We start from the raw sequence: 23,873 nt of genomic DNA on the forward strand, positions 1-23,873 counted from the left end.
GCTTGGAACTTCCTCAGAGCGTCGTCCAGATCCATCCCTGAGAAATCCATCTCATCCAGGACACAGCTAAAGAAAGAGACAGAAAACGCTGATCATTATCCTCAAACGCATTCCTTAAGCCTCGTCTTCACCTACTCCTGACAGCTCAGAGGCCTGTGAAGCAGGAGTCGGGGTTTAATGTGGTCCCTTCAGGTTTAAGGCTGTGTTTCAATACTATGAAGGTAGTTAATGATTCTCTGAGGTACATCACCGCTCATACCGCCTTACCTGGTGCAGAGCATGGTATGTTTAAGATAAGATATGAAACCACTGCCTATTGACCCACCAGTTCTCTGGAAAACAGTGTCAGCATTTCCAGAAGATCCCCCCGAGGTAGCAGGATGTCCTGAAGAGTTAGAGGTTATCTAAAGTCGTCTTTCTCAGTAAATATCAATAAAAAATACAAATCCGTGCATGGATGAATTTATTGGATGGGATGATATGATTCAACACAGTGATGTATTACAGGCTTTGTTCATGTTCTCAGTCATTTCTCTCAGACTGTGAGAGCTGCAGCTGAAACGATCTGTAAAAGCAGACTTAAGTCACTGGATACTTTAATTACAGTCAGATCTTTCTGTGCTGTTAATGATAAACACATTCACTGCCAGCTTTCCTCCCTGGCTTTAGATAGACTGCAGCTTTCTTTCTGCTTCACCACCCTGTGAAGGTATGTCTTTCAGCCCAGTCAAAGCTAAACTTTCACTGTTTTCAATAATTATCGCTCAGTTAGGACAAGCCTACCTTGTAACCACATAAACGCAGACACCTGTCCACAGTAAAACATTCACTGAAAGGACTTTAACATTTGCACTCACTCAAGGACGTCTTTGTTGAACTGCTGCCGGCTTCCCAGAAACTCTCCGATCATCTGCCTGCTCAGGCCTTTCCTCTCCAGGATGAAGCGGGCGATGCCCACTGGCGTGTCTGACACAAACCCCCTCTCGATCAGGTACTGGATCCCCTTCTCTGGCTTCCTGTAGACCAGAGGAAACACGGCCTCTTAAGTTGTTTGCTCTGGGACTGAAATTCTTTTTATTGGTTGTCTTGTTTTTATTGGTTGCTCCGTTCTACGCTGCTGAGAAGTCTAATATTTTGGCTTTTTAAAATTCTGATACATAAAAAAAACTCCTCTAAACTTAGAAACTTAATTTCAGTAAAACATTCAGAGAGTCCAGAGAATTCTCTGTACACATGGGACCAGGTTAAAAACCAACACTGGATGGCAGTGCTCTCTTCAGCCCCTCCACACGATCTAACATTTAAAGCTAACATCTAACTTGTTATCAACAACAGTACGGGTAACTTAAACGTCTATGAAGGCATCATTAATGCTGAATGAAACATTCTAACAACACGACTCACTAACTTCCTCAGAGCGTCGTCCAGACACTCTGAGGAAGTTCCAAGCTCACTATGTGTTAACAGACCTCTCTGCATTGAATCATGCTTGTTATTAACCTCTGTCTCTCTTCCACAGCATGTCTTTATCCTGTCTTCCTTCTCTCACCCCAACCAATCACAGCAGATGGCCCCGCCCCTCCCTGAGCCTGGTTCTGCTGGAGGTTTCTTCCTGTTAAAAGGGAGTTTTTCCTTCCCACTGTTGCCAAAGTGCTGCTCATAGGGGGTCATATGACTGTTGGGTTTTTCTCTGTATGTATTATTGTAGGATCTACTGTACAATATAAAGCACCTTGAGGCGACTGTTATTGTGATTTGGAGCTGTAGAAATAAAATTAAATTGAATGACACTGCTGCTAACAGTGTGGGTGCTTATCTCTCCACCCCCCTGCTCAGAAATAAGGACACAACCAAGAAGGCTCTGAACTGTTGTCAGACGAAGAAGAGATGGTCTGACACTAAGCAGCCCTGATCGCACACTGGGGCTGGGTTACATATGTTGTTCTGTTTGCTGCAGTATGAGCAGACAGTTTCCTCCATGTTGTACTTTTGTGTCTGACATCAGGTGTTACTGATCTGACTTATGCCTGGATTCTTTGAACTCACAGGAGGCCGATTATTGCTCTGAGTCTTCTGGATTATGTTTGCAGACGTTCTTACTTGTTGAATAAGTTGAGTCCAATGCGGTACTGCCGCCGCTGCACCACGTCGTTGTTGAACGCAGGTGAGTCCCAGCTATGACGGCTCTCCCTTTGATAGGTCTGCTTTCCCAGCGCAGCTCCTCCGATTGGCTCCCGGAGGCTGTCGCGGGACGAGGAGCCGGAGCTGCAGTTGTTGACCGTTGTGTCATCGTTGGAGTTGGTGGTGGTGGAGTTGACGCTCTCGTTGTCTCCATCAGAGCAGAGCAGGTGGTGGTGGTGGAGGTGGGGGTGGTGAGCGTGGTGCTGCTGCGCCTCCATGCTTTGGAGCGCAGAGGAGGACGAGGACAGCGGCGAGGGCGTCAGCGGTGGCAGGGGGGAGAGAGGTGTGAGGGGCGGTACGGGAGATGGCAGCGGGGAAGAAGGGGGTTCGGGGTAAGCGTGAGGGAGGTGGTGGTGTTGATGGTGCAGGTGGTGGTAGTGGTGCTGGGCGAAGTGGTGAGCGTGCTGCATGTAAGGGCTGCTGCCGTGTCCGTGGTGCATGTGCATCATGTGATGCTGGGTGTACTGAGGGTGGTGGTCGAGGATGGTGGGGAGGTGGGGGATGGGTGAAGGGTGAGGGTGGGGGTGCTGGAGTGGGTGAGGGAGCGGGTGCGAGGGCAGGGTGCGGGCCGAAGGCATCGGCAGGGGGACGTTGGAGGGGCTGCGAGTCTGTCCCTGCGCCGTGGCGACCGAGCGGCCGTTGGGTTTGTGTTTGATGGTTCCCTGCGGAGATTCGGCTTCGCTGCTTCCTCCGCCTCCTCCTCCTCGCTCATCTTCCCCGCTTTCACCTTCCACTCCTCCCCCCCTCCTATCCCTCTCCCCACTTCCTCCCCGCTCGACTCCTGACGGCTCCTGTTCGTACACCAGGCGTCCGATAGACCCTCGCTCTGACCTGAAGATGGGAACGATACAATGAATTATGACTGCACATCTTCTAGTCACCTGATTCTAATGGAGCAAAGCGGTAATCATACTGACGGAGGATTGTAAGGATGTGGAATGGAAAAATACAGGCTGTTATATAAAGTAAAACTAGAGGTTGAGCCTATAAACATATGAGTAAAATCACTACATTAGAAACACAGCAGGGTTCAGGCACTTTAATAAAGTCTCACTTTCATTTAGACCTCCTTTAAAAGGTGAACGTAGCTTCCAGGCTTGACGGTGAAGTAGAGCTGGGCGATAGAACGAGAACGATATGTATTGCGAAATAACTTTTTCTCGATAGAAAAATTAAACTATTGCGATAGGCCTCACCGCTCTTGTTCTCTTAAAAAACATAAAAAAGAACAGCCAATCCAAATTAAGTAGCGCAGAGCCGAACCAATCCCAGCTGCAGCGTCACGTCACGTGACTTGTTACGTACAGCACAAGTGCCAAGCCACACATGTGTATTTGTTTGGGAAGCCGCCAGCCGCCGTGCCGCCCGGGTAATGGAGGAAATGAGTGTTCCGACCAGAGAAAAATCAACCGAGAGCGTGACCGAAGAGAAAACAGATGATTTATTTTATTTTTAGAATTAATAATTGCCTTTTGTGTAGTTTGCAATATTTGCCTTTATTTATCTGAAAAAGTCTCATGTTCCTTAAGTACATCTACCCTGTTGAACTTATTATGGGAAATAAATATTTAAATCAAAACAAGCTGCTGATTATTTCACATTTTACTTGTGAGCAACGGCACATTTAAATCTTACAAATATAGTTATTTGGCTTATATCGTGATAGATATCGTTATCGCCTGAAATGAAAAAAACATATCGTGATAAACAATCTCATATCGCCCAGCTCTACACTGAATCATTCATTAAAGTTCCTGCAGTGTTTCTAAGGGTCAACAGTGACGAGCTGGAAGCTCATCTTTTAAATATGGACTTCATGTGTTCATGTGAAGTATTGACTAATTTCAAACGTCTTGCAGGAATTTTGTGTTTTGACCGTGCATGCGGCCTTGTCCTACAGCGCCCCCTGGTGAGGACGCTCGCGTCTGCGTCTGTTTTCATGCAGATTCTGAACGAGTTCATCCAGAAAGTGAAACGAGACGTTTAAGTGCTGCTGACCTGTCGCTCATGTCCACTGAGCTGTCGCTGGGCGGTTCGATGGTCAGGACGGGGAGATGTCCTCCTCCTCCACCCCTGCCTCTGTACTCGCCCCGACACTCTGTGCAGGGGGTGCTGCTCCTCCGGCTCGTGTTGCTGCCTCCCTCCGTCTCCCTGCTGTCTTCTCTCCCCCCTGCACTTCCTCCTCCCCCTCCTCCCCAGTACTCTGTATCAGAGCTGGAGGCGGGACGGGACAGCGGCGAGGAGGGGAGGCAGCCTTCATCCATGTACAGGGTGACATCACTGAAGGAGGTAGCGGTGCTGTCCTCATGCATGGAGGCACCTCCTCCTGCCCCCGCCCTCCCCCCTCCTCCCCCCGTCCGGCCCGCAGCACGTCGGGAAGATGTCGTGCTGTTGCGCCACGCACACTGTCTGTAGTCTTCCTCCTCGTCTTCCTCCTCGTCCTCTTCCCCTTCTTCCTCCTCCTCTTCTTCCTCCTCATCGCCCTCCTCTTCGTCCTCGTCATCGTCCTCCTCTCCATCTCCTCCCGCTTCCTGTGAGTCTTCACGGCCGGACTGGCAGGTGAGGGAGTCGTCCATGGAGTCTGCCAAGGACTTAACCTGCAGTGCACGAACGTAACGTCACGACACAGAAAATACAGAGAAAATATAAAGAGAAAAAATATCCCGAGCTGACGATGAGAAGGTCAGAAGAAGAAAATCGCTGCACAACTCCTGTCAGGAGAAAGACGGCTGTGGAAATCTGCACTCATGTTTCTTTCTGTTTGTTTGACCTTTGCTGAGAGACGGCCAAGAATCTGCCGCAGGATGGGAAGAGACTCCCGGGGATCCGCTCTAATCACTTCTGATTCATTTTCATTTAGCTTCAGGAAACTCTGGGACATCCAGCACTTTATAACAGATATACAAGATATCATCTGAGTTAGGCTGACTTCTTTGTTAGTTTTTAATATAATATACATCTGTGTGTGTCATTTGCATAAAAAAGGATAAAATCATGTTTGCAAATGACATGAGTACTCGGAGGCACAAAAATGGAAGATGAGTCAGGAAAGGGGCAAAAACAGAAAATCGTTTCTGGTTAGGAAAGGATTAAAACGATTACTTTTCTGCTTATCAGGAAAAGAATGACTCCACCAATCCTCACACTGAGTGCCTCGCCTACGCGGATATTTATTTGTTCGGTTTTAGGCTCAAGGTAACAGTTCCTGCACAATCCTGCGGGCTTTTAATTTGAAACATCTACGCATACAAATATGTTAAGGTCCGCCTATTAGCATTTTCTAAAACTTTGAAACACATCTCCTGTCTCAGAGGACGGAGATTCCTCAGCATCCATTGGCCCCAATCAATGAACATTTACTTCCAAACCTGCACTTCAGTGACTGTTTCAGTGTTAATTGCTGCCCTGACAGCTGGGACAGCAGCTGCTAACAGTCCTGTAGTTGAAAGCTTGTTTGTGGGGCTCCACAGGGATCCTTGTCTGGGCCAATTCATTTTCCAATAATCGCGACTCTTTTAAGACCATCCAGCATTTAGCAGAGATTTTCTCCCTTTTAAACTCAGAATATTCAAACACTTCTAGAGGTTAACTGCTGAAAATAAAGCTTCCCCCAGATTCCTATTGTATTTACTGGCAACCTCTGATTTAGTAGCTTTATAAACCAAACTGAGCAGTTTTGTTTCAGCTTTGGAGAATCTCAAAGACTCAAAGACTTTAATAATCTAGATAGTATTATGTGTGAACTAAAAAATGTACAGATTATGACAAAATGAGTTTATTTTCATTGATCAGCAGCAAGTCTGAGATTACTTTTGAAACTTTACATATTACTTTTAAAAGGTCGGATGGTCCTGAGCTATAACTCAGACCTTTTGAGGACTTAAAAAGAAGCAACTGGACTTCTTTAGGTTCATGAAGGTGTTTTACTCGATAAACTTCACCAAGCAGACACACCTATGGCATCAATTTCAAAATCCTACGTCACCTCGTTGTCAAGTTATTTCATTCACAAGATTTTCAGAAGATTTGACCTCTGAACTCAGGTAGGCCAAGGTTACTTAGATCTGAACTCGTCTAAGAGTTTTAGTAGCTACACCTATGGCATCAATTTGAAGATTGCCTCGTTTTACGTTGCAGCCCCCCCCGCTCTGTCCACGCAGCCCCCGCCCATCCATCCACCCATCCTTGCAGCTTGGTGGGGTAATAACAATACCCCCACATCCTTTTTTGCCTGAGGAATAATAATTACTATGTATCAACAAACTCTTTTATGAATGAATTATAATTATATTCCTTTATTGTAATAATGCTGTGCACGTTTTGCACATGTGTACTTCAGACCGTGTTCTTTAAACATTTTTCATGACTGTTGAAGATGCTCAAACATCTCTACCTGCTTAGAGAAGGAATCGTCCACATCTCCGGCGTCCTCTGAGCCCTGCTGACCTGGCGGTCCCTGACCCTGTGGTTGACGCTCATCAAATGAATACTGCAGCCACCGAAGAAACAACGCATCATTAGAACAAACCGAGCAGAACCTGGTGTGTTTCATTATGTGCTTTTTTACAAGTGTGTGTGAGAGTGTGTGTACCTGCATCCTCATGTTGGACAGGATGATGCGGCGGGTCATCCTGCTCTCTGAGGCGGAGCTGCGAAGCCTCTCAAAGTTCTTGTTCATGCGATACTGCCTGAACGCCGTCTGGATCGTCTTCGCTGCCCGCCGGGACACGAACGGGCCCCCGTACTTCCTCTCAAGCATCTCCACCTATCAGGCCGTACGATCACGCAACCAAACAGAGAGGGAAGAGCAGAAACGATCTTTGCATTTACAGGAAACAGGAAACAAAACAGCAGAAACTTTCAGCGAACCTTTGTGATGTTGCGTGTTACGATGTGTGTAGTTTTGTGTTTTTAGTGAGTAAACCGAAAATTATTACACCGCTCGGCACATCTGACGGTTCCTAAACTGCAGTGGAAACAAAAGGAGCACGGACCAATAAGGAGGTTTGTTAAATGACGCCTCGTGCCTCCAAAGGCAGCTCTGCTCCTTAGCTGCTAACATTTCTAACTATATACCTTTACTTTTGCTTCATTTGAAAGTAAATACATATTATTTCACTAATTTTTCTCTTCCCTATGTAAACCTCCTTATTGGTCCATGCTCCACGTTGCTGTGTCTCTGCCTCTGTGTGCATTACGGATAAAAGGAAGGGCAGAAAATAAAGGTGTCCTGATGTGTCCTCTACCCTGCGGGTGATTGAAAAGGCTGCTTTGTAATGGAGGCGATTACATGGAAAACCTCTCACAGGAACCGCTCCAGTGGTGTTTTTAGAGGTGTTACTTATGAGGCCGACTTGTTGTGGCATTGTACCTTCTTGTCCTGGAGGTCTGTAGAGAGCTCATAGCTGTCAGATAGAGCCTTGCAGCGTTTGCTCTCCTCCTCCTCTTGCTTGCGGAGCGCCAGGCTGGCTGGCTGGTGTCGGCTGCGCTGAGCCCAGGCGAGGCTCGCTGGGCTGGGGGGCGAGATGGGTGAGCTGCCCTGGAAGAGGACATGATGAGAAGACATGTAATCAGATTTGATTTACTTCTGCTTTTATTTATTCAGGGTAACTTCAGGGAGACAGTACACATAATCCACTGATACAGGTTTTACTGTCAGACTGTTAATTTGGTCAACAAAAAAAAAGTAAATGGTTTAGTTTAATTATCTCTCAGCCGAACGTTGGATTAAAAAAAGAGATCAATGTGTGTAATTTATTCGTTGGAATAATTTGATCCACGGTTTGACCTCTGTCATACAGCATCAACATCTGTTCCCCTGCCCCGGTGACCCACGAGATATCGCTGCTGTTTCAACCATGTTTGCTGGTTTAGATCAACTTTGTGTTCATTTGAAGCGAGCCCTTCCACCTTAAATGTCCCACTACAGCAGAACGGGGCCACCGAGCTCTTCACAGAGGGGATTAGGATTTTTACAAATGTGGCTGAAGGCGACACCTCCTTTCATAAGCTTCAGAATAAACTTCAGACACCTTTAGTAGCTGCAGATAGACGGTGCATGTGTTTTAGGGTCGGTACCTGTGTATGTGTGTGGGAGGCTCCCAGGGGCCCACCGGAGGAGGGAGAGCCGTAGGGGTCACAGGGGCTGGAGAGGGGGCTGTTGCTATAGCGATGGAAGGGAGGTGGATGGCCAAAGGATGAATCAGAAAAGGTGAGTGCCTCCGGACACTGAGAGTCGCCCTCCACACTGCGAGGAAAGAGACAAAAACATGAGGAGAACGAGAGGACGGGTTATCCATCTGCAGATGCTGCTGATTTCAGGTGAAATCACGCTGAAATAATGAAACAGAAGGTGGGAGAGAAGCTGTGGGATACAGAGAAGGAGGAGGAAACTTGATCCAAACAACTGAGAACAGAATCAGGACGGCAAGAAGGCGGAAGAATGGACTTAAAGAAAAGGAAAAGAAGAAAGGAAATCTGTTGGACAGATGGTGAGGTGGGGAGGAAGAGAAGGGAAAGGAAGGAAAGGAGGTTAAAGAGCAAACTGGAAGAAAGGGAAAAGAGAAAGATGAATAGATTCAGATAAAATAGCTGCACACTGACTAAACCGGACAAACTGACAGAACAAACCACACTTTACCAGAGTGTCAAACCTGACAAACTGGACCAAACCAGAGCAAACTGGCCTAATCCTGACTGCAATGAACTGGAACGAGTTTGTTCAAATCGACCATAATCAGATAAATCTCTACCTCCATCTCACTCCATCACACCAACACTCTGCAGGTCCTTTTTCACCTCCTTCTCTCAGATCTTCCTGTTTTCCTCCCGCCCAGCAGCTTCATCCTCATCATCCCTCTGTCCAGAATATCCACCTCCAAAAATCAAACCACAAAACTGGACCTTACATAAAAACAAACTAAACACATCAAAAGGGTCAAATTAAACCCTTTGAACAGAGTCAATCAGCTGGATCAGCAAGACTAAGTCAGATAAATACAAACTGAATGAAAAAGACCAAAACTGTAGCAAACTCCAATAAAACAAACCACAAAAGAATGTTACTGACATTTATTAAATGGCCTAATCACAGTTACAACCCAAACACAGTGGAACAAAAGTTCAACTGCACCTAACTGGGTCTAAGCTTGAAGAAACCCAGCAAAACCATCCATCCATCCATCCGTTCATCCATCCATCCATCCATCCATCCATCCATCCATCCATCCATCCATCCGTTCATCCATCCATCCATTCGTCCATCCATCCATCTATCCATTCATCCATCCATCCATCCATCCATTCATCCATCCATCCATCCATCCATCCATCCGTCCATCCATCCGTCCATCCATTCGTCCATCCATCTATCCATTCATCCATCCATCCATCCATCCATTCGTCCGTCCATCCGTCCATCCGTCCATCCATCCATCCATCCATCCATCCATCCATCCATCCATCTTCTTCCACTTATCCAGCTGACAGGCTCCAGACTAAACAGAACTAAAGCAAACAAAAGCAATGAATCAAACCAGTTAAATAAAGCCAATAGGAATTTGGCTTAACCCAGAATAAAATGGACTAAAACCGGAAAAGTGGAATAAAAGAGCAGCTGGTGCTAATCTGGCCTAAGTGGAACAACCCAGTCTGAACAAATCACAGATTCAGATGAAGTGGACCAAATCAAACCAAATGGGATGTTCAGACCAACACATGTAAAGTTAGGGAAAAGACTTAATCCAGAGTAAAACCAAATAAAACACTCTTCTTTTCTGTCTTTCGGCCTACTCCCATTCAGAGGGAGTTCTTTCTCCCCACTGACTCCAAATGACTGATTGGGATTCTCTTTCATGTTTTATGGATTTAGCTGCACACTCACATTGAAATCACTTTTAATTGGCCAAACAAAAACAACGTGGAACAATTGGATCAAAGCAGAATAAACAGAAAAAGGGACAAAACAAAACCACGTTTCCTGAACTACCTGTCATGAACTGGGTTAATCCAGATGAAACTGGACAAAATGTATTAGACCATCATACTGTGGTCACCTAGCAGTTCACTGTGTTTAATGCCTCAACAGAGACGTCTCGGACAGACTGATGCAGATTACTGCTAAGAGAAACGCTGCGACACAGAAGATCAATCAACTTATTGATAAATAAAGGAGACGAAGAGAGAAGAGAAAAGAGGAGCAATCTATGCGACGGGCGTGTGTTTCATCATCAAAGAGGCTCTTCAGTGTTAATCTAAGACACCCGTGAAGCTGGCACAGAAGCTAACGTGGGCAGTGCCAAGCTAGCAAACACACACACACACACACACGCACGCACACACACACAGAGTCACATGAGGGTGACTCATGGCAACAGCAGTGTGAGTGTGTGTGTATATGTGTGTGTGTGTGGGTGTACAGTATATGTGAATGTGGGTGTGCAGTGCGTGTTTGCGAGAAGCACAGCGTGAGTGTGTGGGAGACAATGTGTGTGTCTGTGTGTTTGCACAGCTAGCTTTATGAGGACCGAAGTGAGTTTAAGACCTTGGGAAAAGGACATTTCTTTCAAAGTGAGGACGTTCAAATCAGTCCTCTCTTCAGGACTGTTTGACGGGTTCAGATCACAGACTGTGTGAAACTCGTGGTCACAGTGGAGTCACCCACTGGTTTCTGAAATCTCATTTTGCAAACTCCGCTTTAGCTTGATGGCTGTTTTCATCCTGATTTTACTGAAAACAGAGGCGACAGTCTTTGGATGAAGGGTAGAGTGGAGAAAAGGGAGAACACCAGCAAGCCTGGTTAGATGCATCGATGCATTGCAAAGACACAGACACCTGCTAAATAACATCTAGATAAGCATGCAATTACCTCACAACAAGTCATTTTGAAGCCATATTATTTGTCAGAGCAGAGTCTAATTAAGTGGCTCAAATTAGTGGAGCTGAAAGTTGTTATAAAGACAGAAATTAGCTATAGACACCACAACATGTTGCAGTGTATCAGGCTGTAACGTGTTTATTTCTGCTGTGTTTTTAACGTCCGAGTCTCATGTTTGAAGCCAGATTCAAGTGGACGTTAGAGGAACTGCAATTTTTGACACTGGGTTTATGTCAGCGACGGTCCCCACGCAAACGGTGACTAGCCTGCCACTGAAGTCCACCGAAGCAACTTGAGGCAGCTTTTACTTTGTGCATCTGACTCAAAGTAGCGTCCATAGTTATTAAAGTGTGTCTGCAGCTGAAATACTGAGGCCAGTGTGTGGCAAGGAAAACGTGACTGATTCGTATTAACAAGCCAAAAGTGCAGCAAGAAAAAACACCAAGCATCACACCACTACTAGTCCTGACTATATGCACAAGGCAGGTGGGTCCACTGATTCACGCCGCAGACAGCGAATCCTGAGCTGTCAACAACAGGCGTGCAGCCTCATCAGGCCGCACTGATTTGTTTAGCTCAGGTGAGCCTTTGCATCATATATCTGCTTCGACCTGTGCAGGGCTAAGAGATGTGCAGAGATGCTTTTCTGCTCAACACTCTTATAAAGAGTGACGCTCAGGCAGTACTCAGAGATCCTGACGCCTCATTTTTCCCATTCTGACGTTTGTGGACATTCACCGAAGCTCCTGGCACGTATCTGCATCCCTTCATGCACAAAGCCACATGTTTGGATATGACCGAATAACTCAAGTCAGTTTATTTATGAGCACTTTTAAGAACAAGTGTTGACCAAAGTGCTGCATAACAGAACATAAATAAATGAAAGAAAAATGAAATGTCAAGATTTAAAGATGCGAGTTTTAATTGCCCAGACTGTTCTGAAGTTTAAGGGCATGTTTTCATCTGTGAAACTAGAAGTGTCTGCTCAGCTGACCTCAGTGATCTTTTGGGAACATGCATTGTTAAAAGGTCAGAAAGGTAAGAAGGCATTTAAAGACTTAAAAACCAACAATTGGAAATAAAGTATCGAATTTCAGGAGCAGGACCACGCTGCCAAACACGCTGTTTCCGGTTCTCATCTATATACGTCTCCCCCAGTTCTACAAGCTGTTCATTCTCATTTACATGCCCCCACCCCCCCCAAAACAGGAAACTGGTGCACCGTCAGGAGTTGCAGATGAGAAAGCAGAACTGAGTGATTTACAGAGGTCTGAACAGTCTCACTTTAGTTTTTCACTTGTTCAGGTTCAACGAGTTTAGCGCCAGCCATGATTTCATGGCAGCGAGTCCAGCAAAGCTGTCAGAGGAGCCGTGGTACGCAGACAGATTTGTGAGTCAGATGCATAACAAGGAAATTCAATTCCATATTTTTGGAAAATTGAAATCAGGAGCATAGAAAGTGAAAAGAGTACAGGACCAAGAATGGAGGTCATGAGAGTGGAGCAGGTGATGATGAAAACCCACCAACGTGACAGAAAAACCTCTGCCTGTGAAACACACACACCTCTAACACACATCTCTGCGGTGCACAGACCAGGAAACATGATGCACTGTATCGAATGCAGCAGCTGAAAGCATGAAAATGGTTGAATCTCCAATTACTAAAAGATCATCAAAAACCTTTCAAAGTGCTGATTTTGTGCTGCAAAACTGGACTGAAATATTTCAGTCTGATATTCGTGTCAGGTATTTATTTCCATCGGGGCCTGGAGATGGTGGAAAACAACTTTCTCCAGTATCTTAGACAGAAAGGGCAGCTTAGGGATCGGCCTAAAGCTTCTTTGACAGACGGCAGAATGATGGCATGTTTAAAACTCAGCAGTCCCTGACAGCGTCCAAGACCTCGTTGTACAGATGGGACATCTAGGGAGCACACAGCAGGCTTCAGATGACCGATCACTTCAGAAAAAGTCTCAAAGGGGTCAAAATCAGCAAAATATTTGGGGAACAGGAAGATCACAGTCAGGGGGAGTGATGTGAGACCTTATACCTGCAACGTTATCACCTATAACTGCTGATAAGTTTATTAGAGATAAGGGCAGAAAAATACTTCTGCTCTTCTGCAACTTTGTAATTAAACACGTCAAACTTTAACAAGGAAATCTGAAGTTGACCCATTAGCTCTCCAACCAATAAGCAGGTGTTCCTCTGCTCTCCTCAGCCAGCCGAGGATGAGCCAGATGTAGGTGAGGAGAGGTGTGTTTGATTTATATCCCAGCTGTGCGCTGAGCCCCGCGCCTCTTTTGGCAGGCTGCTACACTTCACTGAGGTCAGACGGTAAACTTCAGGTGACCCTGACATTAGAAACCATCACATCTGCGCCAGATTCTGCTTTGCAAACTTCTATCTCTGGAAATTTCTCCTTCCAACTCTTAACTGGGAAAAACTGGTTTGCAATTCACAGGTCTGGAACGTGTCTCTGTGAAGAAATGAAATATTTGAACTGGATGTTTTTGCATTTAACATCTTTAATGACAACTGCAGAAATCAGAAGGAAACCATCTGCTTTAAATAGTTTCAAACATTCATGTCTTGGTAGGGTTTTCCTTGTTCTGTTGTGTTTGTCTGCATTCTCTTAAAAACAATGAAGTTAACGGCTCTCATCTTGTGCGTGTGTTCAAAGCCGCCTCCCCAAAATGCATTTGCTTAGCAACACGACCCGGTTACACAATTTTCCTTCTATCGAACTACGCCACCAGCTGTGCCACTACAGGAGGATGCCTCCATCCACAACCAGGGGCTGACGCCTGCGACAGTGACAGGATGTAAATCCCGATGACTCTCCCACGCTTCAGAGCTGGAGGGTTTATTAGCGGCACGCTCCTTCTGGTTGGGGAATGTCGCCGCTGGAAAACAAACATTTCCTGCATGAAACTGCTCAGAGCAAGGTTGGACATCAAGATGAATAAAAGCACCGGACATAAGACACATAAATCTGAATTTAGGGGTGAGCTGGAACTTTATTCGTTATGGAGCATTTAGGATTTTGCCGATATTGTGATTATGAATACTTCCTAGAACTACTTACTCCCACCCCTCCCCCCAGGGACTCCCCAGATAATGTTGTTATCTAACATTATGTCTTTGCATCGTCTCCTCCTGCGCAGCAAACAGCACAGATTACATGAAAGACTCCAACATAATTGACTGCAGCCTGGCTCTGCGAGTCGTGCACGGAGGCTGTTTGCAGGCTTGTGGTAAATCCTGCTGTACAGACGTGGAGGTGGGTGGTGGGGGGGTCTGAGCTGTATATCTATAGAAGATGGCCCTGATACTGGTGGCTGTGAGCCGCTCAGTATTAAGACACTAAAAAATGAATAAATAAAAATACTGCAGTGTTTTTTCCTCAGTGTTGTTCAGCTTGACTTGCAGAAAAAAAGCTATCGCAGAGAATTTCATAGATTTCTCCGAGTATGAGATCCAGGACGTGAAGTTACATATGCATAATGTAAAAGACAGAAGAGTGAAGCATCCTATTGGCTGAAAGTGTCTGTGATAAACTCTCAGCTGTGTTTGTGATGTTGGTGCATTTTGAATTATCTGACAAGTAGTATGGCTTCCTTGATAAAGACTGTCCAAGCTGTGGGTGAATTTCTAGCATCACATTCGTGTGTTTCTTAGCACTAATTAACAGATTGGTGTGCATGTGGGATGAACCCAGTCTGTGGATGCTGTTTATGGATGCTGCTCACTGCACGCCGCCTCTAAAACCCAACACGGTAACGGCCAAAACACTGAAGCTGAGGCGTCACAGCGGGACTTTATGGACAAATGGAGAACATCGATCTCTTACACACAGCTTAGAGCGCTCTACTTTCTCTTTTAACCTCCTAGGACCTGCAGTCCACATATGTGGACATCACATTTTGGGTTATTTAGACCAAAATACTCAATTTTGCTCTACATGGGCCTGATATCCACTAACGAGGACATTATGCTGCTACTGTTCTATCAAAATTGTAAACTAATATCCTCATTTGTGGCTCTTATTTTTCTTAAAAACAAAGGTAAGGTAAAAAAAAAAAATCTGGTAATTCTTTGTTTTTACATTCATCAGGTCCCAATCAGCCCAAATATCAAAGAAAAACTGTGGAAGAGTTCGGGTCTTAGGAGGTTAAATGCATAAAATACCACAAACATGACTGGACTCCATTATAAAAACAACCCAGCAGTCTGCACTGTAGGATGATCCTGCAAAAACCTGCCTGCACAACCACAACAACACGTCACACTGTAGAATTATATTAGAGTGAGAGCAGCACAGCACATATTAACCTGCTGCAGCACATAAACACAGCAACACTCACATGTAAACCTTGGCTCTGCGCAGCAGCTTGTTTTTCCTGAGAAACCACATGAGTCCGGGGGAGAGGACACACACACACACACACACACACACACACACACACACACACACACACACACACACACACACACACACACACACGCTACGCAGTACAGCTGCTCATATTTACCATAGTTTCTGATAAATATCTGGTATTCCTTTCAAATTTTTCATCCACACACAGAAGACGTCACACGCTGTTTCTGTTTGGTATCCTGCATTCATAGCCAGGGGCAGTAACTAACAACACACACACACACACACACACACACACACACACACACACACACACACACACACACACACACACACACACACACACACACACACACACACACACACACACACACACTGCGTCTCTCTCAACTGCTGTCCTCCCACGACTAACAGTCGCCTCCACCAACGAGCCAAACAGACGCAGAATATAAAGACAATCAGTCAGTTAGGCAGGCAGCTTCCCACAGGAGCAGGAGACCTGAAATATTCACGTCACAAAGTTGATCCTGGGCTGCACCTCCAATCAAACACAATTTAATGCCCTCATTTTATGAACTTCAATTTAATGCTTAATTACTTGCATGCAGAAATCACAGTTAGCTTACTCTGACATTAAATAAGAAGACTCCATTGATCCATTCATCCATTTTCTGCTGCTGTTCAAAGTTTAGTTTTTGCTAAATTAGAGGCGCCTTTTTTTCTTTCAAGAGCTTCCTTTAGTGGTACCACAGCCAATGATCTGCCTCCATCTCATCACCTGAGTGCCAAGAGTGCAGTTGACAAGCTGATGGTACAATAAAACACACACACACACACACACACACACACACACACACACACACACACACACACACACACACACACACACACATTAAATCACACTACACACCAAAATACCCCATCTCATGTCAGACCCCCCCCACCCCACTGCTGCTGGGTGTTATGATGAGGTGGAGGTCAGGACAATGATAACGATGACAAATATGACAGCTGTCATTGTCACTGTCAACACTCGTTCCTTCACATCTCAGCTTTTTAAAATATAAAAGTAAGAGGAGCTGAGATTTTGAATCGCTCCCCGTAGGCCGAGTGACCACAGGAACCTGGCAGGCTGCGGTGTAAACAACAGCCACGACAAACAGGAAGTGAGGGTGCAGCAGGGTGACACAACAGGCGGCGACTCCCAGTGAGACGAGGTCGGTGTCACGGTCTGACACCCGCACATGAAGGAGCAGGAAGAGGAGCGGGGTGAAGAACGACCACATGATTCACTGACCTGACTGTCTCCCTGACTCACTGACTGCTTTCAAACCGACAGACCAACAAATGCTTTCCTGCTCCAGAGCGGCGTGAAATATCACAGAGACCAGAGGAAGAAAAACAAACGAATACAAGAAACATTTCATATTTAAGTTTTTGAATGATGAAAATCTCTGGGTATGTTAAGGTGACGGTGGGTCCCTCCTTGTGTCTCAAAATCCTTACTTTTCCTCTTGCGCCCTTTATTTACCAAAAAAGGGAAATAATCCTTCCTGTAATGAACACTGCAGCCTCCAGGTGGCACCACCGACGGTGTTGAAGCCAAATTAATGTAAAGTAAATTAACAGTTGCGTAACAGTGTCTTTGCATGAGAGGGGCTTTTTATTTGGCTACTCTTCACTCCGCTGTAAATGTCCCCTGTGGGCTTCTGTAGCCTCCAGCTACAGCGCTGCAGATGCTGTGGTTCATAACAGGCTGAGCAAGTGGAAGTAACTGATTTATAAAGCTCAGAACATGGAGCCACAAGGGAACACACACACACACACACACACACACGCACACACACAGACAGACAGACAGACAGACAGACAGACAGACACACACACACACACACACACACACACAGACAGACAGACACACACACACACACAGACACACACACACGCACACACACAGACACACACACACACACACACACACACACAGACACGCACACACACACACACACACACAGACAGACAGACACACACACACACACACGCACACACAGACACACACACACACACGCACGCACGCACGCACGCACACACACACAGACACACACACACACACGCACACACACACACACACACACACACACACACACACACACACACACACACACACACACACACGTGCAGCTTTGTCAAACCTCCTCACACAGGAGGAGGTCAGTGTATCACTCTGCTGTAATTAATAATGTTCTGTGATTAACTGTTGAGCTCAGTAATTACACACACACGCACACATCAGGGCAACACCTGCTCATTGTGTGCGTGTCGGTGTGTAACTATCAGCCATGTTGTGGGGACATAAATCTGTGTACACACTCACACTGTGGGAACCCGCCTGCCTGTGCTCGTAATCTAAAGCTAAGGTTGAGCCGAGGTTGAGTTCAGATTAAGGTTACGTCAGAAACACGTGACAAACTGTTGTCAGCGCGGCGTCGCTTAAACTTGCTGATGTGCTGTGACACGAACTAAGAACAGAACGACCTCTTTATCGTGTTAAGATGCGTGCGAACTTCACTTACATATGTGACCACATGTAAACAGCTAACATAGATTCTTTGTATGACCAGCATGGCTGACCCCTCGGCGCCCCCTCTGCTGACCAGCTGTAAACAGATCAATAGGAAAACGAGCGCTCTGCTCACTTGATCTGTGACCTCAGGAACACTTTCCTGTTGAGTTTGTGATCTCAGACATTCATGTTTTTAAGGTCTTACAGAATGAAACATGTCATTAAATCAAAACAGATGAAAAAGGAAGACGAGGATTTTGGGCCAGACCGCCTCCTGCAGCTCAGACAGTCTATATATTAGAAGGTCGGTGGATCGATCCCTGACTCCTCGAGTCCAGATGCTGATGTATCCTCGGTCAGGTTAGAAACCCGAGTTGCCTCCATTCAAGTGCAAGTGTGTGTGCACAAGACACTGGGTAACACATGTGTGTCTCCTTCACAATGGTTCTGTGTTGTTCCCATGCAAACATAGTGAGCATTTAGAAAGAAATCATGAAGTAATGTCTTGATGCATGCTCAATCATCCAGGTCAGGGAATCTCAAAATGTTTTCAGTGGGACAAACGTTTCGTTATTCGTCCACGTGACTTCTTCAGTCTCCTTCAGAGACCAGTGCTGAAACCACCAGAACAGAATGTCTGACTTGCTCTAACTATCGTTATGCTACAGTCACAGTAGGAAAACACTGGTTGGAGACTGCAGCATGACCGGCATTATTCCTACTGTGCACAATGAGCGTGCTTCTCGTTGGTTTCCGTGGAAACACAAAACAAGTTTTTAAAGGGACTTTTGTGCATCAAGCCGATAAAAGGCTGTTGGAGTTCACCTGCGTCAGTTTGGGATTCAATACGGTGAAGTTGACAAATGTGTGCAGTCTGTTTGTTATAACGCGGCAATTAACTGTGATAAATTTGCAAAAATCACAAATCTGTTGCTGACAGCATCCAGAGAAACTTACACTAACTACTCTTTTTAGAGTCTGCAGGGCAGCGATTTCACTGCAGCGCGACACTCCACAATCTTGTTGTTATGCAGGAATTGGTCCAAACTGACTGTGTTCATGAATAGATACAAAAAGATAAACAGAGATCTAACAATCCATCTGTGACAGACAGGTCGCCTCCCACCAGGCAGGCTTTGAAGTCGCCTTGCAATCGCCGTGGTTGCCCAGAGGTTGAGGGTCTTGCACACTCAGGCAAAGACATGGTTGCCACAACTACTTGCATTCAGTCAACAAAAGTGGAAAAACTCCATGCAATCATCAGGCATTTTTATTTTAGTGCGACTGAGCCATAAAGTAGAGTTTTTCCTCCTCTGTGTCGTATCAACGGGCAGAGGCAAACATCTGTGCAGGTGTTTGAACTGAAGGACTCGACGAATCCTACCTCTGACCAACATTTTCATCTAACAGCCATTAAAACACCGCAGCGACTCCAGAACTTAAAATATCACTGTATAACATTCCTGTTGCTATGTCAACATTTGTTCCTACATAATGACTGTGTCTAAGAGAAAAGGGAAGGCAGTGAAAGCAATGTGATAATGAGAAACTCAAAGCAGAATAATAATAAAGGGGCTAATGGCATCTAGAGAAAGACAGTGAAATGATTTCTACTTGCACTGCTTTGCACGTGGACGCTGTGCAGATGGGCAAAAGTGTGCACATTCTTAACACTTCATTAAAAACCTGATTCACAGCCATGGTGTGATGGGATGTCTGAGGCCATATTGCATGAGGGACGGGAACCAGCAACCTCCCTGCTCGTCTGCCCGTAGGCTCGCGGCGCTCTACATTAGGACACTGAGCGAGTCTCTGGGAAAATGTGTGTTAGTAAGACACGGCTCACCCAGGCCCGAGTGTGTAATTGGTTTGTGTTTCTGGATGGACGAGTTAGTTCGTGGACTTCTGTGATTGTGTGTTTGTGTGTGTGGTTTCTGTTGTTGGTCCAAACAGGCACCAAATGGCACCAAACCCCGAGGCATCGAGCTGCTACTCACAACAGCTACATGTGTGTCATCCCCACCTCTCTCTGCTCTTGTATGCTGCCTCGCTCTCCCCTACAGATGGTCTTATGCCTTTGCTTCTTACTACCACTCTCATGTGTGTGCATATGTTCTTAGCTCTTTGGCTACATTTGGCTAAATGGCCACTAAAGCTCCAACCAGTTTTCCATCCAACAGTTCAGCTCGGATACATAAAACCTGGACTTTCCTATGTAGCTACATACAGCAAAAAAGCCTAAATCTGTCTCTACAAACCACAAAAAATATGATGTTCAGTAGTGAAAAACGCTTTCTGTCTATCTGACAGCTTGCAGGGTTTCTACCAGCATATAGATGGGTGCAGCCATCATCACTGGTTCTGTACTGGCATCTGCTAATTAGTGCTAAGCACCAGGCCAAAACCCGTCTCACCAAACGATCAAACGTTTCAAAAAGCACCAACAACACAAGACAGAGGTGAGTCAGCTCCTCACGCTGGCACAAGTGAAAGCAAAGCGTGTATAGTGTACAGCTGTTACAAATATATGTGACTGAGACCAAACATACTTCCTGAACTGGACTGTAAACACAAAGAATATTTTAACATACGAGTCTATGGGGGAATTACTCGGACGTCTGAGCCTCTTTTGGCACTTTGGTGTTAGTTATTTCCTTTGCCCTGTTGCTGCTCGGTCTCCTCGTGCCACCGGGACCGAGTACAGGCTGGGACAGGTTTAAACCCATGCACAACTCTGGCTGGTGAAACAGGAAATACACGATGGCGTGAAACAGCAAAATTTCCAGCTCCTTGTAAAATTCTATAACTAAATAAATTCTGCTGCTTTTGTACCGGAGATCCATAAAGTGAGCGTTCCCTCACATTTTCCACATATAAACCAGAACTCACCGGCTTTTAAAGAAAATACAAAAAGACTCATTTTACAGGTTATTTAATGTGGTATAATTTCATATTTAATGCTTTTATATATAGAACAATAATTCTAAAAATATAATGTAATAATTTACTTAGTGAGTTAAGCTTTATGGCTGTGGAGGTGCTGCATGTGTGCCCTTTATTAACAGGCTGTCGCTGGTTGTTACAAGTCGATTAGGATGACAAATGTTAACAGCAGAAACGCCAACGACTGCAATCACTTCAAGCACACGAGAGAGACCCGCCGCAGCCAGGAAGAGATTACATGCTGTGAGTTTAACGGTCCTGACTGAGTTTGTTGCTTCTGTTTCCTGTCCTCGTCCCGTTTCCACCTGAGCTGCACCCAACAGCTGTCAGCCACCTTCACTATCCACCAATCAAAGAACAGCTCAGAGTATTTTTTTCTTGCCTGTTTTTAATCTTGTTGTTTGTCATAGTCCCCTATTTTTCCAGCTCGTCGTCTCTAGTTTTCATCTTTGTGTTTGAGCAAAGAGCAGCAGAATAATGAACCATGAAAGTCGAGTCTGAATATTAATATGACTGAGGAGGATCGAGTTAAGACGAGTAATCTGACTGGCCACCTTTCAGACTTGCCCTTCTCCCCGTGCGCACGGTTGGCTGGTGGACTTAATGAGCTTGGACAGAAAGCCGTGGTTGGTCAGATGAGAGATGGCAGAGATGGGACTGGATGAACAGAGATGACAGCTAGTTGATGAATCAGCCTCAGGTTAGTGTAAATGTATGACAGCTACAAACAAATAACCTCCTCACAGCTGCTCTTTTCCTGACAGACAAAGATGCAGTTTACAAAGAATATCTGAGCAGATTTATCAAAAGTTATACTGGAAGCAAACGGTCGGTTTAACCCAGAAGTGCTTCACAGTTCTGTCCTTCGGGTGGCAGGAAGCCGTCTGGCTTATTCTGTCGTATAGTGTGAGGAGTCTGGACTTCGTGGTCCAGGTTAGGATGCTGCTTGAGAACATTTCCGGCACTCGGCCTGTGAAACTGAATGCAGGGAATACTTATCTGGACTATTCTCCTCAGGCTGCTGTACTGACCCTGCCAAGCATGATGGGAAAAACAGATGGAAGGCGGTGTTGTTTTATGAATTAAAACAGCTTCAGTGTCCAGAATCAGCAGCAGGATGAGTGGTGACACGTTTTTCCTTCAGTATATGAAGGTCTCCGTCCTTCAGCTGACCTTTAACCATCCATCAGGCTGTCAGAGCTTCAGCCTCTCCACTGTGTCATGATGAGTAATGGCTCCTGGACATTTGGTCAAACCAGTCCTAAAAAAATAGTCTCTCATCATCGACTTCAGCCCGAAGATGATGGATGCATAAGCAGCTGCAAATTTCACTCTGCCGCCTTTATCTTTTATTGAAACTGAGAGGAATCAATAGAAATATGGATCAGTACTTGTGGTGTGTGACTGAACACACAGCTGAAGTAGCTGTGACTCGTCCCCCGTGGGTACGTCCCCTGAAATCCAAATGCTCTGGACAGACGATGATCGTTATCTTGAGAATATAACAGAACTTTCACCCTATTTTGAACACTTGTAGAGACGTGAAAGGCATAAATCCCGTGACCCGTGTGAGGTCAAAGTTTTCAGTTTCTGCTTCCTATCAAAGGATTTGATGGATTCGATTAGTTATTTAGCTGATGGCATGGAGGATGTTAATAGGCTCACATCCTTCGTTCAGATTTGCTTCCGTTGCAGCTCGTTCTTCTCGACAGACCTGCAGGATTGGTACTGATTAGAAATACACTTGTGCCTCAAGTTTGCAGCAGAACATTGCAGACTAAACATTATTTTGATGGCAGAAGACTGAGAGTCAGAACTAAGTGAACGAGTCTGCAGTCGGATTATTATCCTCAGCTAGAACGAGCCATCTCTATGTCAGGCTGAGAGGTTCTAACACTGGAACGGCCTCTGGACACCTGATCAGTTAGATCCAAAGCAGGATGTGAAGTGAACTTCATCACTAACACAGAAGCTACTAAATATAGAGCATAAGCTCTGTCAGAAGAAGCCATGGCCTCAGAGGACACGAAGCATCTCCAGAGCATTTCTCAGGAGGGGAAGCAAGGTCAAACCATCAGCCCCGGCTTAGACATACCAACAATTAAAGATTCTGGAAAATGTCACCTTTACTCATGAATCCCAGTTAAATTTGAAGCTTTGAAGCCCACAGAGTGCTGACCATAGCATACTGTCCCTTCACTCATCAGGCCTAAACTACAGGAAACACTGAAGAACATTTTAGATTTTTTATCTTGTATGCTAGAAAGTCGTGGAGGAAATGATATCAGGTGTTGCAGACGTCCAGACGTCGAGAGCTGATCGATAGAAGCAGCTCTTTCTGCTGCCCAGCTGTGCACATCTGTAAACCTGCCAAAGTGACAGAGGATGGTGCCAGATGGAAATGGAGAAGCACGTATCGCTCACACTGATATCTTCCAGGCAGCTTGAGCCAAGATGCTGTCATTAAGAAAAAGACTGGTATTGTTTTAATGAATGAAAGGACAGCACCTTCCTTTGACTGTATATTTGCTGTTTCTGTATCCAGATGTTGTTACACACGATGCCTTCTACAGCGGGATGAAGTTTGACATCTTGAAAACATCTCCGTCCTACAGCACTGCTGCTCCCCTGGGCGTCGGCTGACGCAGGAGGAATCAAAGTCAAAGAGATCACGTTATCCCAGTGAAAACACTTAGATCAACTCGTGTAGAAAAACTGTAAAAATAAAAGGATCCCGCTCAGCATGTGGTTGCACTGTCAGCCTCGGTTATATAACTGCTTGAGCTGACTCAAGATGGTGACGGGGCCTGAGGTAGAATGTGGGGTTTATGCACTGACATCTGAATAGGCCATTACAAAACAACAATTGCAGAATATAAGCAGCTTAGTATAAGACGAGGCTCCAGGCAGAACAAGGCTGGGATGGAAGA

At 45.5% G+C, this 23,873-nt stretch overlaps 2 protein-coding genes across 2 annotated transcripts in view; both read right to left on the bottom strand.

Annotated features, from left to right (window-relative positions):
* Nucleotides 1-23,873, bottom strand: part of LOC146645897 (IQ motif and SEC7 domain-containing protein 1-like) — a 63,901-nt gene that overhangs the window by 20,368 nt on the left and 19,660 nt on the right. Inside the window, exons 2-8 of the mRNA XM_085394199.1 lie at nt 8,260-8,428; nt 7,553-7,720; nt 6,575-6,946; nt 4,180-4,778; nt 2,101-3,012; nt 858-1,016; nt 1-66 (exon numbers count right to left, since the gene is read on the bottom strand). The exon at nt 1-66 is cut by the window's left edge and continues 57 nt beyond it. Coding sequence (XP_085250325.1) covers nt 1-66; nt 858-1,016; nt 2,101-3,012; nt 4,180-4,778; nt 6,575-6,946; nt 7,553-7,720; nt 8,260-8,428 — 2,445 coding nt within the window. The remainder of the gene's footprint in view (nt 67-857; nt 1,017-2,100; nt 3,013-4,179; nt 4,779-6,574; nt 6,947-7,552; nt 7,721-8,259; nt 8,429-23,873) is intronic.
* The window catches only part of LOC146645899 (uncharacterized), a 138,489-nt gene continuing 121,157 nt past the window's right edge, over nt 6,542-23,873 (bottom strand). Inside the window, exons 4-7 of the mRNA XM_085394200.1 lie at nt 8,260-8,428; nt 7,553-7,720; nt 6,773-6,946; nt 6,542-6,670 (exon numbers count right to left, since the gene is read on the bottom strand). Of these exons, the coding sequence (XP_085250326.1) occupies nt 6,542-6,670; nt 6,773-6,946; nt 7,553-7,720; nt 8,260-8,428 (640 nt within the window). The remainder of the gene's footprint in view (nt 6,671-6,772; nt 6,947-7,552; nt 7,721-8,259; nt 8,429-23,873) is intronic.

The sequence above is a fragment of the Rhamphochromis longiceps genome, linkage group LG20, assembly GCF_057381845.1.
Source record: "Rhamphochromis longiceps isolate RC_006_pf linkage group LG20, R_longiceps_female_GT1.1, whole genome shotgun sequence".
Taxonomy (NCBI): domain Eukaryota; kingdom Metazoa; phylum Chordata; class Actinopteri; order Cichliformes; family Cichlidae; genus Rhamphochromis; species Rhamphochromis longiceps.